General features: G+C 32.8%; 2 protein-coding genes across 2 annotated transcripts in view; one reads left to right on the top strand and one right to left on the bottom strand.

Moving 5' to 3' along the window:
* LOC118195312 (protein O-mannosyl-transferase TMTC3-like) overlaps positions 1-14,776 on the bottom strand; it is a 580,765-nt gene that overhangs the window by 204,318 nt on the left and 361,671 nt on the right. The window contains exons 8-10 of the mRNA XM_085827263.1: positions 8,242-8,408; positions 4,488-4,740; positions 1,486-1,634 (exon numbers count right to left, since the gene is read on the bottom strand). Coding sequence (XP_085683389.1) covers positions 1,486-1,634; positions 4,488-4,740; positions 8,242-8,408 — 569 coding nt within the window. The remainder of the gene's footprint in view (positions 1-1,485; positions 1,635-4,487; positions 4,741-8,241; positions 8,409-14,776) is intronic.
* LOC146994412 (uncharacterized) overlaps positions 1-14,776 on the top strand; it is a 72,297-nt gene that overhangs the window by 22,621 nt on the left and 34,900 nt on the right. The gene's annotated exons all lie outside the window — the stretch shown is intronic.

Genomic DNA, 14,776 nt, shown 5'->3' with positions numbered 1-14,776 from the left:
GTCCAACGGTACTTGGCGTCGAATGGCCTTTGAATGTCTGCATCATTTTCAAATCTGTTTTGCATTTCCGTGGCGTAATATAAAATCTGAAAGCTTTCAGACTTTTTTGTTTTTGTTTTCTGTAAGTGGTATTGAAATTAAAAGTTGCGTTTTTAAATATCGATGATATCCTGGAATGCAAGAAACACTGTAAAATGTTTAATGCACTGAATAAGATTTTAAACTCTTGCAATATAAAAATTTCTGACTGCTGTAAAATAGCTTAAAAAAGAATTTTTATGCTATTAAAATTTAAAAAAATTGATATATAAGAAATTACATTTATTAAAACTGTACTAATATGTCTCATTTCATTCTGAATAAAAATACTATCTACAGTAACTTTAACCTTAACTCAAAAATTCAACTTTAAGAGTTCCAATATTTGTTTATATATTTCGGTACATTCTTTGTTTCGGAGTATAAAAATGGTATAAAAAGAAAAATATGAAATAACAAGAAAGATACATATATCAACCAAATAAAGAAAAAATGAATTAAGGAAAGAAGCTTAGAATCTATTATTTACTAGTAGTTTTAAAATTTTGAAAATTTCGAAAACTATTAAGTTTTATTTGTAATGCAGAAGAGAGTGTACGCAAGAAAAGGGTTAGACAGTTTGCAAAATTTGATGTTTTTAGAGCAATATGCCACATTATTCAAATCTAAGTCACAGAATTTTACTTCCTTTACTTCGCACGAGGAAGTAAAAAGCTGTGTGGTTTTGTTGATATATGCCCCCTTTTAATATTTTGATGTGCCCTTTTACGAAACAAAAGGAAATATTGTAATAATAAAAAAATTCCGGAAATATACATTTTAAACGTTCCCGAATCCATTTGGAGGATATTTATTACCTGACGTCTGTACGTACGGGCAGAATAAAGAACCATTTGCTATTGAAATTAAAGGGTACTTCTTAGAATCGAAATAATCTGGTAAAACATTCAGTGCTTGATTACACAAATCGGAAAATTTTAAATCTGAAAACTTCAAATTATAGAATAAAGAAGAAAGGAAGGCTTGTTATTAAGGATCAAAGAAAATTTACTACCGTCTAAGAAGAGAGTTTATTATTTAAAGTTAAAATAAAATTAAAATTTAGTATTCCCATAGAGAGTTTTTAGTAAAAAAAAAAGTTTTATTCCGTATAGTATTGCTACCGCTCACTTTCAGATCGTTGAGTTTGTCAATCAAAAATTCATTGAAATTTACAAAATATGAAACAGATAATAAAACAAATTCAAAATTTCCGGCTTCCCATGTTCGGTTGGAAGTCTACGTTATTCAAAATTTGATCGCCCTAGCTACCGTTGTTTTCTCACAATGCGAGAAACATTCAAGCATATTGATCATGCAAAATTCGGTCTACCAGACAATACGCATATTTTACGTAATATTTAAGTTTAGGTTTGCTGAAAATAATGTGAATAAAACACTGATTACCTCTTATCAAAAAGCATATTCCAACCTTGAGCGACGAGCATGCAGAAGCCCATGCTGGGGATGTAAAGTATTCTTTCAGCTACTACGAACCCAACAGGAAATAGCAAATTGCTGGCTGGGATGAATGGCACAATCAACAGGGACATACTCTGTAAAGTAATTGGGAAACAATATCAGAATTCCAGAATTTCTCTAAAGTATGAGAGCAGTTTGATTGTTTTACGAAAGATGGCGCCACCGTTTAAATTTATAAATTTCCCGAAGAAGTAATGCATATTAAATTTTCAAAATTCTTAAATGCAATTGTGTAACAAAGTTAGTAGTAATAAGCTGGCTTTGAACAATAAATCTTTTTAGGGTACTTTTCCGTTTTGTCGGCGCAAACGATAAAGTCGCCAATAATGGTACAACTGATGCAAACTGAATATCTTCGCTGGTAACCTTTTACGCCTCATTTTCAAAACAAGTCGCAGCCATTTCTTACCAGATTGATTGTTTCTTTTAATACTGACATACAATTACGTATAATTTTTACCAGATAGTTTAATTTTATGCTCCTAGGCCATTGGCGGTAATTAAGTCAATTAGGATGCAATCACACCGCTCACCCGAAGGCGAAAATATATAAAAGACAAAATCAAGTGTTAAATTCATCTATTCTAATAAGAATGCACTAGCAAAGTAAAGCACTGCTGTTTTACATAATTTCTGAGTAAGCTATTCATACGAATTGAAATAATTCTTGCATTTAAACTTGTGTTCCAAATTAAGATTTAATTTGAAATTAATGTAGATAATTTCTGAGAGAATTATATTTTTGTTGAGTACTTTACGTGAGATCACTTGGGGTCACGTAATACGAACCGGCGAATCAGGATGTTGAACCATGATAGCACAGTAAATTCTTAAATTAATGTCTTTTTATAAATTTATTGTCTTTATTTATTGGCTTTTTACAAAATTATAAACCATATTAAAATTTTTATGCCTTCAAAATAAAAAATTCTTAGAACTAACGTTTGTTAACATTTTTTATGTGTATACTATACGTTGTCGCCAACAAAGTCTGCTTGGCGAGAAAAGTACCCTTTTTAGAAATATATTGTTAGAAACTGCTGACAAATAAGAGATTTTTAAATCTTTTAAATGAAATAATTAACTATAGCGTTTTAGAAAATTTTCAAAGAGAAATACATTATGCGTCCTGAGAATACGATAGCAATATTTGAATATGACTGAAAACTGCTTGATTTAAAAATTGCATTAGGAATAATGCATAATTTTATTCCACAAGTACAAACAAAAAGTGCTTTATTGTATTCTGTGCTATGAAAATTAAGAAACTCTTAGCTTGAAAATTAAGTAATTTTCTTCAGACGTCTTGTGCAAGCGAGTTATGCATTTATTACTTCTAATTACATAAAACATATTACGAATAAATCCGGAAAAAAGTAATTTATCACATCCCTAAAATTTCCATCAGCTATACTTAATTTCTTACTTTCATCAACGTACTTAATTAAAGACCATGAGTCTGCCAAAAAGTTTTATGCGTTTCTGTAAGAGCTGTATGCGTTTATTTAAGTTGTTTCAAAATACACATGTTCATGCTGTTGTACTTTGGAAAAGTTTCTGCAGCTCAAGCGTATTATATGGGCTTCTAATTTCCATGAATATGCGAGTAATTAACAGATAGGTATCAATCTTAGAAATATCAGTTGAACTCATCCTCAGAACAAGCCGTTTCCGGTAATGAAAGGAACCGTAGAGAGGAAAACTGTAGTCCGCCAACTTTCTATGCAACAAAGCTGTCAGCCATTTTTTTTTTTTTTTTTTTTTTTTTTTTTCAAATTGAGAAACATGAGACCTTTCTCTTCGAAATGAAATATCCATTCATCAGAATTGATAATTCTCGAAAATGTTCTTGATTGAATTCGAAATTCTTGAGTGAAGATTCTTGAAATTCTTGATTAAGACCGTTCTGTCTGTAAATTATTCCAGACAAATCATGAGACAAAGTTTGATTGTATAGCCACAGTTTAACTAAATGGATAAGCATGTAATTATATGCATAAGGGCTAATATGGCCATTAATAACCTATATGTAAATTGAATGAAAAGTCAATGATATCAGGAAAATTAATGTTATCAGTGAAAAGTGAATTTTCTCAATGCATATATCATTCCTTATCTCCTGCATTTTTCAGAGGCAAGCTCAGAACTCTGTAATTACCTTTGGTTATTTCCACATGCGGTTACATTTGGTATCGCCATGATGAGCGATGAGGCTAGAAATCGTTGTCGAAGTCCTTTTGTGGCAACATGTTAATTAGAGTGACACAAAACTTATTTGGAAGTCTGTAAAAAAATTCATTCATCTTCACTTACATCATTTGTACCAGTTGCTCCGAAAGCGGCGAGCCAGAAAACGTTGAACCAAAAAATCGAGGCTGAATATATATGGCTGTACCTCGGTTCGAGGCTATTATCGCTCAGGAACGATATTAGTAATCGATATCGTTCTCCGACTGTATCGGAAAGTCATTAAGAGCAAGGAATCGATGAAATGATATTGAAATTGAATAATCGTTCGGACTACTACTGCTACTGCTTAATACACCGAGAAATCATCGTTAGATTCATTTTGAGTAGAAGTTCGAAAACGTGGAATGGCAATGCGCTGATACGAAATACTAATCGCTGAAGTACTTTATCATGAGATGAAGCATAGACACTGAACTCCTTTCTATGTATACCATCTATTTTACGTTTATAGTGATAACTCTCTTTAAATTTTGCATGAGTATTTAACAAACATTATGATAAGTACCCAAAACATTATCTTAATAGTTATATAGAAGCAAAATAAGTTAATGGTAAAAGTCTCTTAGGTTTACAGCAATTCGACATAAAAAGATTTCAGAACACTGATCAGCTTTTAGGTATTAAAGAAACGCGTAGACAAGCTTGATGTATTGTTCTTATTAAGTAAACAAACATACCATAATGATAGCCATTCTAGCTTCTTCTTCAAGCTTGGTGATGCTTCGAAGGATCCACAGAATTCCACCGTACAAAAAGACTGTACCCAGGTTTCGGATGTCCCAAAGGCATGTGACCAACGGCACAGTGGACATGGTCCAGTCACAGCAGAGGTGACAAGGGAAAAGAAGAAGCCAGGCATTAACCGCAAGAAGGAAATTATAAGTCAGCTGCCGAACAGGTGTGGCAGAAACTGCAGCTGGATTGTCAAATCTGAAAGAAAAAACAAAATATTCTTACTGCAGAAGAATAGAATCAACCACATGATGTAAAATATATCTTCCACTGTTGGTTTACTAAGTCCACTAACTATTTGTTCACTTGATTATGGCAAAACTCATGAAGAATACTTATTAAGGGAAGGAATGAATTTATAATAGACTTTAAACGGGAAGATATCACGTAATCATACTAAACATGATAAAAATCAAGCAATCAAAATCACCTGCCGTAATTTGAACGGTATTGGAACAGCCAATATTTAGAACACATGAGTTAAAATAGCACACAGAATAAAAATTATTGGAGGTATTTTGGCAACAAGAATCAGTATAATTTTCATAAATTTGCAAGTTTAGAGTAGTTTTGGAGGTAAAGAGCCTTCTTGTTCAGCTGCAGAAGAGCAAATGACAAAAGAGAAGCCTGTGTTCAGGTGATAACAATGAGATTAAGGAAATCCTTTACAATGCTCTTCTTTGCAAAGATTTTTCGCCGGAAATTTTCGACATTCATGTATCCTTCCCACGCCATTAATGTGTTTTTCAGTGCGTTGATCAATTTGGACAGTTCACTGCGCAAATCTAGTTAGGAGCATGACCCGAATCTACTTGAGAGTATGACTCTTTAAAACTATGACGAGGTGGGAAGACAGTAGAAGGAAGAAAACAAGGGAGGCCATTTTCTGTGTAAAATATTGTAGACAAATCAGGAGGTATAGTTTGAGTCTATAGCCACAATTTAGCTAAATGGATACGCTGTATAATCATACGCATAAGCGCGAGTATGCCAATAAATAATCTATATTTAAATTCAATGAAACGTGCACTTGGATGCTGGACTAAAGAGATGTGAAAGTGAGCTAGAGTGTCTAGTGTACTAGAGAGAAAAGACTCCTTGACCTAGGCTATCGAGAGCACCTAACATGGTATATAATGCCTCAGCCTCTAGAGGCGATCCATGAGGCACAAACCTCTAATGATCAACCTCGGGAGACAAAGAAGAAGGTCAGGTTTGTATGTACGCAAGACAGAGCGACGAAGTAACGCTGGCCGCCCAAATCAAAGACAACGTTTAACACAGTTCCCCTGAGCCGACCAACGGAGGAGAACCCCCAAGGGGAAAGATCTACCTTTATATTATCACCATATGATAATATAAAAGACTGCATGGTGATAATACGTCATTTATATAATATCACCATGCAGCGATCCACAACCCTAGACATACTTGACAGTGCCATTACAGTGCACCTGAAGGGACCACCGAATTGTAAATGGTTCTAGTCACTGTCAAGACTGATTATATACCCCAGGCAAAGAATCTCTAAGGAGAAGAACGAAAGCTTCCATAGACGCAATGTAAACCTGTTCCGCCTCTGCGCCGCTGTACCGAAGAGCCACGGCTATGCAATGAAACACCAGCGCAGGGTGAAATTTAAACAGCGCAATTCGAGGAGATAGTAAATTTTTTACTTTGAAATAACTTAAAATGTTTTATTTTCATACATTTCTGGAGTTTTATGAGCAAAATATGTTAGTTGGAATTTTGGGGCGAATTATAGAAATCCTGTCCAATTTTTACTTTCAATTTAAACAGCGAGCTGTACGAAGACAAAATTTAAATGAAATAAATTTCTTAATTCTTTTCTTCTGTAAACTTAAAAAGGGGGAAAAACACATGCCATACAAAACGTGATAAATTTTTATGGATCCATAGTTAAAATTTTACAGTGAAATTTTAAAAGCAAAATTTGCAATAACTGACTGAAACAGAAAAAAAAATATTTAAAGACAATTAAAGGCACCCCTAAATAAATTGAAAACACTGAAATACATTATAATTATCCGACAACAACTTTAAAAACAAATTACCATGAAAACGTTTAGACAATTATTTGGAATGACCATTGTGAAAACCAAGAGCAAAGTTTTCACCCAATAGCCAAAACCATTTCACTTACAGCATTACATTTAAAAAGTCTTTAAAAGAATTTCACATAGCTAAAACCAAGTACCTCTGACTACAACAACAAAGAACGTTTTCGAACAACGTGGTAAAAGATTGCTAACATGGCCGACGGCATGCTGCATTCTTTGATGCTGCTTTGTTGCCTCCTGATGTTATTTCGCACATGAGCAGTGAGGTACGGAGGGTGGATAGCTTTGGAATGGTTTGCCCCTTTAAAGTAAGCTTCAGGGATATACATAATGTGTCTCTTCGGTCTGACGGAGCCACATTTGCCCCGGGGAACCTTTACTTCTTCTCCTTAGAGATTCTTTGCCCCAGGAGCCGAGTTTATCTAAGTACAGGTCTTAGCTAAAACACTGGAGATTACTCCTGGTCGACACCAGGGGGGAATTTGATCAGAGAAATGGGCTTTGCCATTCGAAAATTTCGAAACATTTACATTGTAATCGTAACCATGCCAACTCTATTGTTTTAAATCACGGCAACCTCGAGGATGTACCTTTCAATGACAATATCTGAAATTTCATTTTGATTGGCTGAGCGGATAGGCCGCTAGAGGCTCATGTTTCAGAGAAGGATTTTTATGACCACTCTTTGCTTAAAATCTTTATATCGTGTTTAAATTAACATAAGACGTTTCTAATAATTTAACTCTTTGTTGCATACAAATAATCTAGAGAAGTTAAACGAAAATGTTTGTATTTCTTCTACTTAAAATAACCTTAGTAATGATATAAAAAAATAATTTTATTCAAATTTCCTTTTAAATAATTGCTACAGTTTGTTCGCTGTAGTGGACAGTATGCATATACGTACATGCAATACAAATCTCTTCCCAACGACTTACGGTCCTTGCATTTGAAATCATTTCCTGCCTTGTTTGCAGTGATCATTACCATCTTCTAAATGCTAAATCTACTACTGACATGCACACACAAATCCCCCAAAATACCTCCATTTCTTCGATTGTGATTGAATTCATTTTGCTACGATTTTGTAACCTGTACCTATTGGATTCAAATGTCAAATGTTCTAGAAATTCCTTGCGAAAATAAACATTTCCAGTGGTGTTTTGTCTTGATAAGCAGTACATTTGGGTTTCATTTCACTCTTTTTGGTAGATATTTATCTACCCACTCCACAATTTTCTCAAATTGACGTTTAAAATAAAATGCCTAAAATTACTAATTATGAATAAAAAATGGCAGTATAAGAAAATGTAAGCAATATTATATAATTGTACTAACTTGGAAACAGAAGTAGCAGCCATTTTCCAAATAGCAATGGTTTACTTAGTGATGCTATACAGCAATCTATGATCGACAGTTGAAAGTTCTAATAATATAGAATGAATAAACACAGGAATGGAATCTGTTAAGGCATTTACAGACGAATAAACAAATTTAAACTTTTGTCTACTAGAGTGAACATGATGCAACAAAGGGTTAAAATGCTTAAAAGTCGTGTACGATACTTTTTTCCCAAGAACATTAAATTTCATCCCAAAGCCACATAATTTATGCTTACCTGCTGAAGACGGGCAACTTGGGGCCCATAAGTTTGCATCTAAGATAAACGGCGAGAGCGGCCACAGACAGGAGAAGGGAGGCCCTTAGTAACTTGTCTCTCCACCAATGGGAAACGATACTCCTACCTAGCATCAGATGCCGAATACTCTGAATCCGATTAAGATTCTGAAAAAAAAAAAAAAAAAAAAAAAAAAAAGAAATATTTAAATATTCATGTGAACGAGAGGGAAATAGCAAACGTGTTAGGCCAACAGATTATTACTTTTAGAGTTTTAATAAATTTTATTTCTTACATTCTATTATTAGTCCAAAGAAGCAATTTGCCCACAAAGACTATTAATTTCGTTTTGGCATTTTGCATTGAAAACTATAAAAGGCGAATCACTTTTCAAATTGTTACCACCAAATGTTAGCCCTGTATTATATTTCAAAAAATTAAATAATGAAGAATTTGCACGAATTTATGTATGTTTCTCGAAATGTGATAAAACAACGGTACCTAGCGCCATCAAAATTTGAATAACGTTCTATCTTTCGAGCGAATAATCTTTCATAGAATATGGGCTTGCTGAAGCCCTGATTTGAATTTGAAATTTCATATTTATTATCGATTTCATATTTTGTAACACTTCAACGAATTTGTGATTAACAGACTCAACGATTTCAAAGCAAGCATGGCAACACTGTACGGGAAAAAAATTATCTCCAGTTCGCGAGACATTCTTTGTAACTATTGTTTTAGTTATGAAATTATTGTTTTAGTTATGATATTCAAATATTCTGAACAGTAAACCATGCTATTATTAACACAATAAAAAGTAACCTGAAACAGATAAAAGCTGTGATAATTATTAAAATTTTCATTTTAGATAATCTTAACTGCACTCAAATGTCGTCAATTTTATAATTAAACTATTGATATTCAGATATTCTGAACAGTAACCCATGCTATTATTAACACAATAAAAAGTAACCTGAAACAGATAAAAGCTGTGATAATTATTAAAATTTTCATTTTAGATAATCTTAACTGCACTCAAATGTCATCAATTTTATAATTAAACTATTGATATTCAGATATTCTGAACAGTAAACCATGCTATTATTAACACAATAAAAAGTAACCTGAAACAGATAAAAGCTGTGATAATTATTAAAATTTTCATTTTAGGTAATCTTAACCGCACTCAAATGTCGTCGATTTTATAATTAAACTATTGATATTCAGATATTGCGAACAGTAACCCATGCTATTATTAACACAATAAAAGGTAACCTGAAACAGATAAAAGCTGGGATAATTATTAAAATTTTCATTTTAGATAATTTTAACTGCACTCAAATGTAGTCAATTTCATAATTAAACTATTGATATTCAGATATTCTGAACTGTAACCCATGCTATTATTAACACAGTAAAAAGTAACCTGAAACAGATAAAAGCTGTGATAATTATTAAAATTTTCATTTTAGGAAATCTTAACCGCACTCAAATGTCGTCGATTTTATAATTAAACTATTGATATTCAGATATTGCGAACAGTAACCCATGCTATTATTAACACAATAAAAAGTAACCTGAAACAGTTAAAAGCTGGGATAATTATTAAAATTTTCATTTTAGATAATTTTAACTGCACTCAAATGTAGTCAATTTCATAATTAAACTATTGATATTCAGATATTCTGAACTGTAACCCATGCTATTATTAACACAATAAAAAGTAACCTGAAACAGATAAAAGCTGTGATAATTATTAAAATTTTCATTTTAGGAAATCTTAACCGCACTCAAATGTCGTCGATTTTATAATTAAACTATTGATATTCAGATATTGCGAACAGTAACCCATGCTATTATTAACACAATAAAAAGTGACTTGAAACAGATAAAAGCTGCGATAATTATTATAGCTGCTCCATTTGTTGCAAGCAAATGTAAAAGATGCAAAACTTGATTCCCTATGAAAGTAAAAGCTATGTTTTAAAGAAGAAATTCGAAATATATAATTTTAGATAATACTGCTATTTATTCTGTGAAGTAGAAATTATTGAAAAACAATAAATAATAAAAAATAAAAAGGAAATTTTTTTTAATTAAAAAAATCTGTATTATAAACTTCCCATTTTAAAACTTCATTTGGTTACGTGATGCTACCATGCGTTTACCATCCACGTAACCCCTCCAGATGTTGCTAATTCCATGAGGTAAGCGACTGTCAATTTATCCTAAGCCCGTTTGACACATAAGCCAATTCGCACGGTTATTGGCATTCAATATTCTGTAAAAACTTATCTTAATTAAAATTAATTATGGTAAATTAATAATATTAATTATCTTATAATCACCAATCTTAATTTAGTTTTCTTCTTATTAATAATTATATCTTAATTATCTTATAACTAAACTTTGTTCCTGCCAAAGCAGGTAGACTTTGTGTGTAAATAGTTTTTACTCTTTTGTGAAACGTTTCAATGTACTGCAAATTGTGTTTTTCATCATTTTACTTACCAATTATTGCTCATCAGAAGAACAATTTTCATGAAATTTTAAAATGCCTTACAATACATCCTGCAAGAGATGGCGCAACCAGAGCTCCAGTGAACTAAAATGTTTTGATCCCTACTAATAGATGGCGCCACACGAGCACCTCATTTGTTCAAAGTTTACTTATTCTACGGACTTCGGCACAGGAGCCTCCGTCGCTAGTAATCTCTGAGTTCTAGCACAGCATGTGTACAAGTACTTCCATATTATTGGATACAACTTACTCGATTCTTCAAGCATTTAAAAGTTAAGTATCATATATTGGTAAAGGCCGTTAATGGTCGATTGCCATTTACTAAGTGACAAGATTTGGAGATTTGAAACAGTTTGAGATAAATGAAATAGAGTAAAAGGGTTTTTCCTCTCTGATATAAGTAACCTAGATCAATGGAATTTTCTTTTATTAATAAAATAATTGCACATAGTTTCATAAAAACAACAACAACATCTAATTCTTTTTCATTAACATACAAAAAGCGAAAAGAGCATCTTAAACACTTAACATTGCATCCGGAATTTTAAACATATGTTGTTATACTAGTTTTAGAATTTTTGTGATTTTGCCATTTAATTGTATATGGCGTAAGTAAGATGAAAACAATGGGGAAAAAAGTGCGAAGATAACGATGTTTAATATTAAAAGTAAAAAAAAAAAAAAAACGCTTTCAAATTTTATACTATGCCCAAAGAGGCTTTTGGTTTTCATTTACACACACATACACGTTTCTAGAGCATTTGGGCTAACGCCACTTAGGGCTAAAAACATTTAAAAACAGCATATCTTTAGAATTTCCGATAGACAGTCTCGAGCGCTGGAGCTAAAAAAAAAAAAAATAAAAAAAAAAAAAATAATTTCGCACAGTGTGTTGTTGCTGCTCGCTTTGAAATTGCTGAGTTTCTTAATCAAAAATCCGTTAAGTTTAAAAAATATGAAACAGATAATAAAACATATTTAAAATTAAAGATTCGCCCTTCCAGGTGCCCATGTAATAAATGTGCCCATGTTCGGGTGGAGGGCCATGTTCATGCAAATTCATGCAAATGCTTCGTTATTTAGTTTCTTTAAAGGGTGATAATATTTGATAGCAACAGTTTGAAAAGTGATACATCGCATTTAAGTGATTTAACACAAAATGCCACTTCGAGACTAATAGCCCTTCTGATCGGATTATAACGCCTCTTTGGGCTAAAAAAAATATTAGCACAGGTATGGGCAACAGCAGACTGGTAGACTCCGAGCTCATCAAGAGAAATCTTAATAAACCCTTCTAGGAAATCGTAAAAATCGAGAAACATTAAGATATTTTTTATTTAAATTATATTTTATGATGCTCCTTATTTAAATATAACCAGTTGACCTATGGTACATCGCTGGTGTCCCCCATACTTTACCTTTACCTTATTTAAATATATGAAATCCAGAAATTTCGCGAATAGCCGCGGCTACTGTTTGGCGTATTTTAATAGCTGCGATACAAGACGTCAGTTTTAATAAACCTTTATAACCTTTACTTTAATAACCTTTAATTTAAGTTTTACCTCATGTCCGCATCGCAAGCATTTAGTTTGCCTCTTATTTATTTACGAAGACAATAATCCATTGTCTCAAAGGAATGTTAAACAAGCGCAGTTAGATAATTAAGCAGATTTTACCTTACAATTTTATTACTAAAATCTGCGATGGTATTATAAGTCAACATTTATGTTCAGCTTCAAATATACGTAATTAGAAATACGAATTGTGGCTTATACTGCATTCTGTGATGTTGATTAGATTCATTCCGAACTAATCATATTTAAGTCACAGTTTTCCCCTTTTCCTTACAATCAGTAACACACGTCATTAGACGTTCGCAAAGATGAGGTTCATGCAACTGGTTAATAAATCAAGACAGAAAAATTACTCATTTCTAAATCCGGTCTGTCTTTCCTTCTGCTGCGGCGCATTAACCAGTTAATCATTCCTGTTTACCAATCTCTTTCCGATATATTTGACTTCCGCTAATGACGTCACAGCCTCTCCGTTTTGGCGGGAAATTAAAGGAACAAGCAAAAGAACAAAAAGCGTGTGGCTCGAAGCCAAAACGACTCTTATCTGGAAGAAGAAGGAAAAAAAAAAAAAAAAAAAAAAAAAAAAAAAAAAAAAAAAAAAAAAGGCGCTGGTGATATAAAAAAAGTAGCAAACCAATTCGAAATCTTTTTGGGTTTTATCTCAGCGCCATTTCATTCGTATGGGTTTCGAGAACACGATAAAGCTAATGAATCAGATAAGAACGGAAGGATGCATGGGGTTGGGGGAATCTTCCCTTATTTCTTCTTGTTCTCAATGTGATTCATTAGAATATCCGTTTTTGTTCTAGTTGCTGATTTCAAAGAAGAAAGTAAAAGTTAGATAAGGCGAAGAGAAATTTTTATCATTACGGTTTTACCGAGCGGATATAAACAAATTCTTGTATGCCAAGCATGATATATAGTAGAAAAAAGCGGAATTGTGTCGTTTTTTTATCCATTTCGAAGAGAAAAAATGACAAGAAAAAAGCGAGAAATTGGCAGGAAACCAGAAAAATCTAACAATCTTCTAAAAGCTTTAAATGCTTCGGTGATGCGTTTGAAAGATTAGTTTTGCATTTTGGAGGGAAAATTAGAATAGTTATTCGTAATTGCTTTTTTATGGGCGTTGTTCATTAATAGCGGTGACAATAAGATTAAGCTCTGTCGTCGTTTCGATTCGGGGAAAAAATGTCATAAAAGTTTTGCTTCCAATCATCACATTACATTTATGCGCATGCGCACGGACATAAAACCATGCAAGAATTAAACTCCGTCCATTAGTGGTAAGTCATGTAACAGGGACCCATGAAAGAGCGACATTTTAAGACGTTACGTAAACACATAATTCGAAAACTGTCTAGTTTACTGGACATATAAAAATAAAAACTGTCTGTAAAATTAGAAAACCGTTTACCTCAATATCCTTACGTATAAATCGAAACCTGACTAGATTAGTAAACTGTAAAAATAGCAAACTGTCTACCTCAATAGCCTTACGTATACGTCGAAACCTGGCTACATTAGTAAACTGTAAAATTATAAAACTGTTTACCTCAATAGCCTTACGTATATATCGGAACCTGGCTACATTAGTGAACTGTAAAATTATAAAATTGTCTACCTCAATAGCCTTACGTATAAATCGAAACCTGTCTAGATTAGTAAACTGTTTTTAGAAGCAAACATAGAGAGGGTGTAAGGAATTATTACATTTCCCAGTGTGTACTATCGGGGTATAAGTAATTGATTAGTATGTGCACCTAAAATAAAAATAATCATTTTCACATCTCAATGAGAACAAAGCTTGTTTTTCTGGCTTTTATGGCTTCGAAAACCCTAACACATATAGGGTTTCCCTTATTTTACGTAACAAATTATTTTAAGTTTTGTACCTTTCCTGAACTTCTCATTTTCCCCTCGCTTTTCCTCGCCAGGATGTAAATTTTAAGTGTAGTGAAAATAGTATTTAAACGAACGGAGCTCGTAGTTTATTCAGGGTGTGATTTCGCTAGCCAGCGCATGTTACTAGTTTGTCCTTGCTGGTTGTGCTCAGTTACTGATACGTCTTCTTGGCCATTTAATAAGTACATCGCTGAATAGGTTGTTGAGTCATCCTAGTTAGCCTTAAATTAAATTTTTAGTTCAGTTCTACATCTTTATCTTTGAATTGATTGTGAAACTAGTCTTAAGTTCCACCCCAAGACGTCGATGTTATTGTAAGCAGGAATCACGTGCATTCGTGTTAAGCGTTTGACGAATAATATACGATTATTTTACTATTCTTCTGTGATGATATTCTTGACGCCTGTGTGAGAAGTCGCCAGGTTTCTTAGTGAGATCTATTGAACTTTATGACAGCAAATAGAGTTAGATCCCACACAGTCTTTTTAACAATGTTTATGACTTTAATGAATGCAGTAAATAATAAATTGTC

The sequence above is a fragment of the Stegodyphus dumicola genome, chromosome 11 (genome assembly GCF_044657685.1).
Source record: "Stegodyphus dumicola isolate Sdum_Otavi_A_Nest chromosome 11, ASM4465768v1".
Lineage (NCBI taxonomy): Eukaryota > Metazoa > Arthropoda > Arachnida > Araneae > Eresidae > Stegodyphus > Stegodyphus dumicola.
Note: the sequence above shows the minus strand (reverse complement) of the source record. Positions and strands in the feature narration are given on the sequence as shown.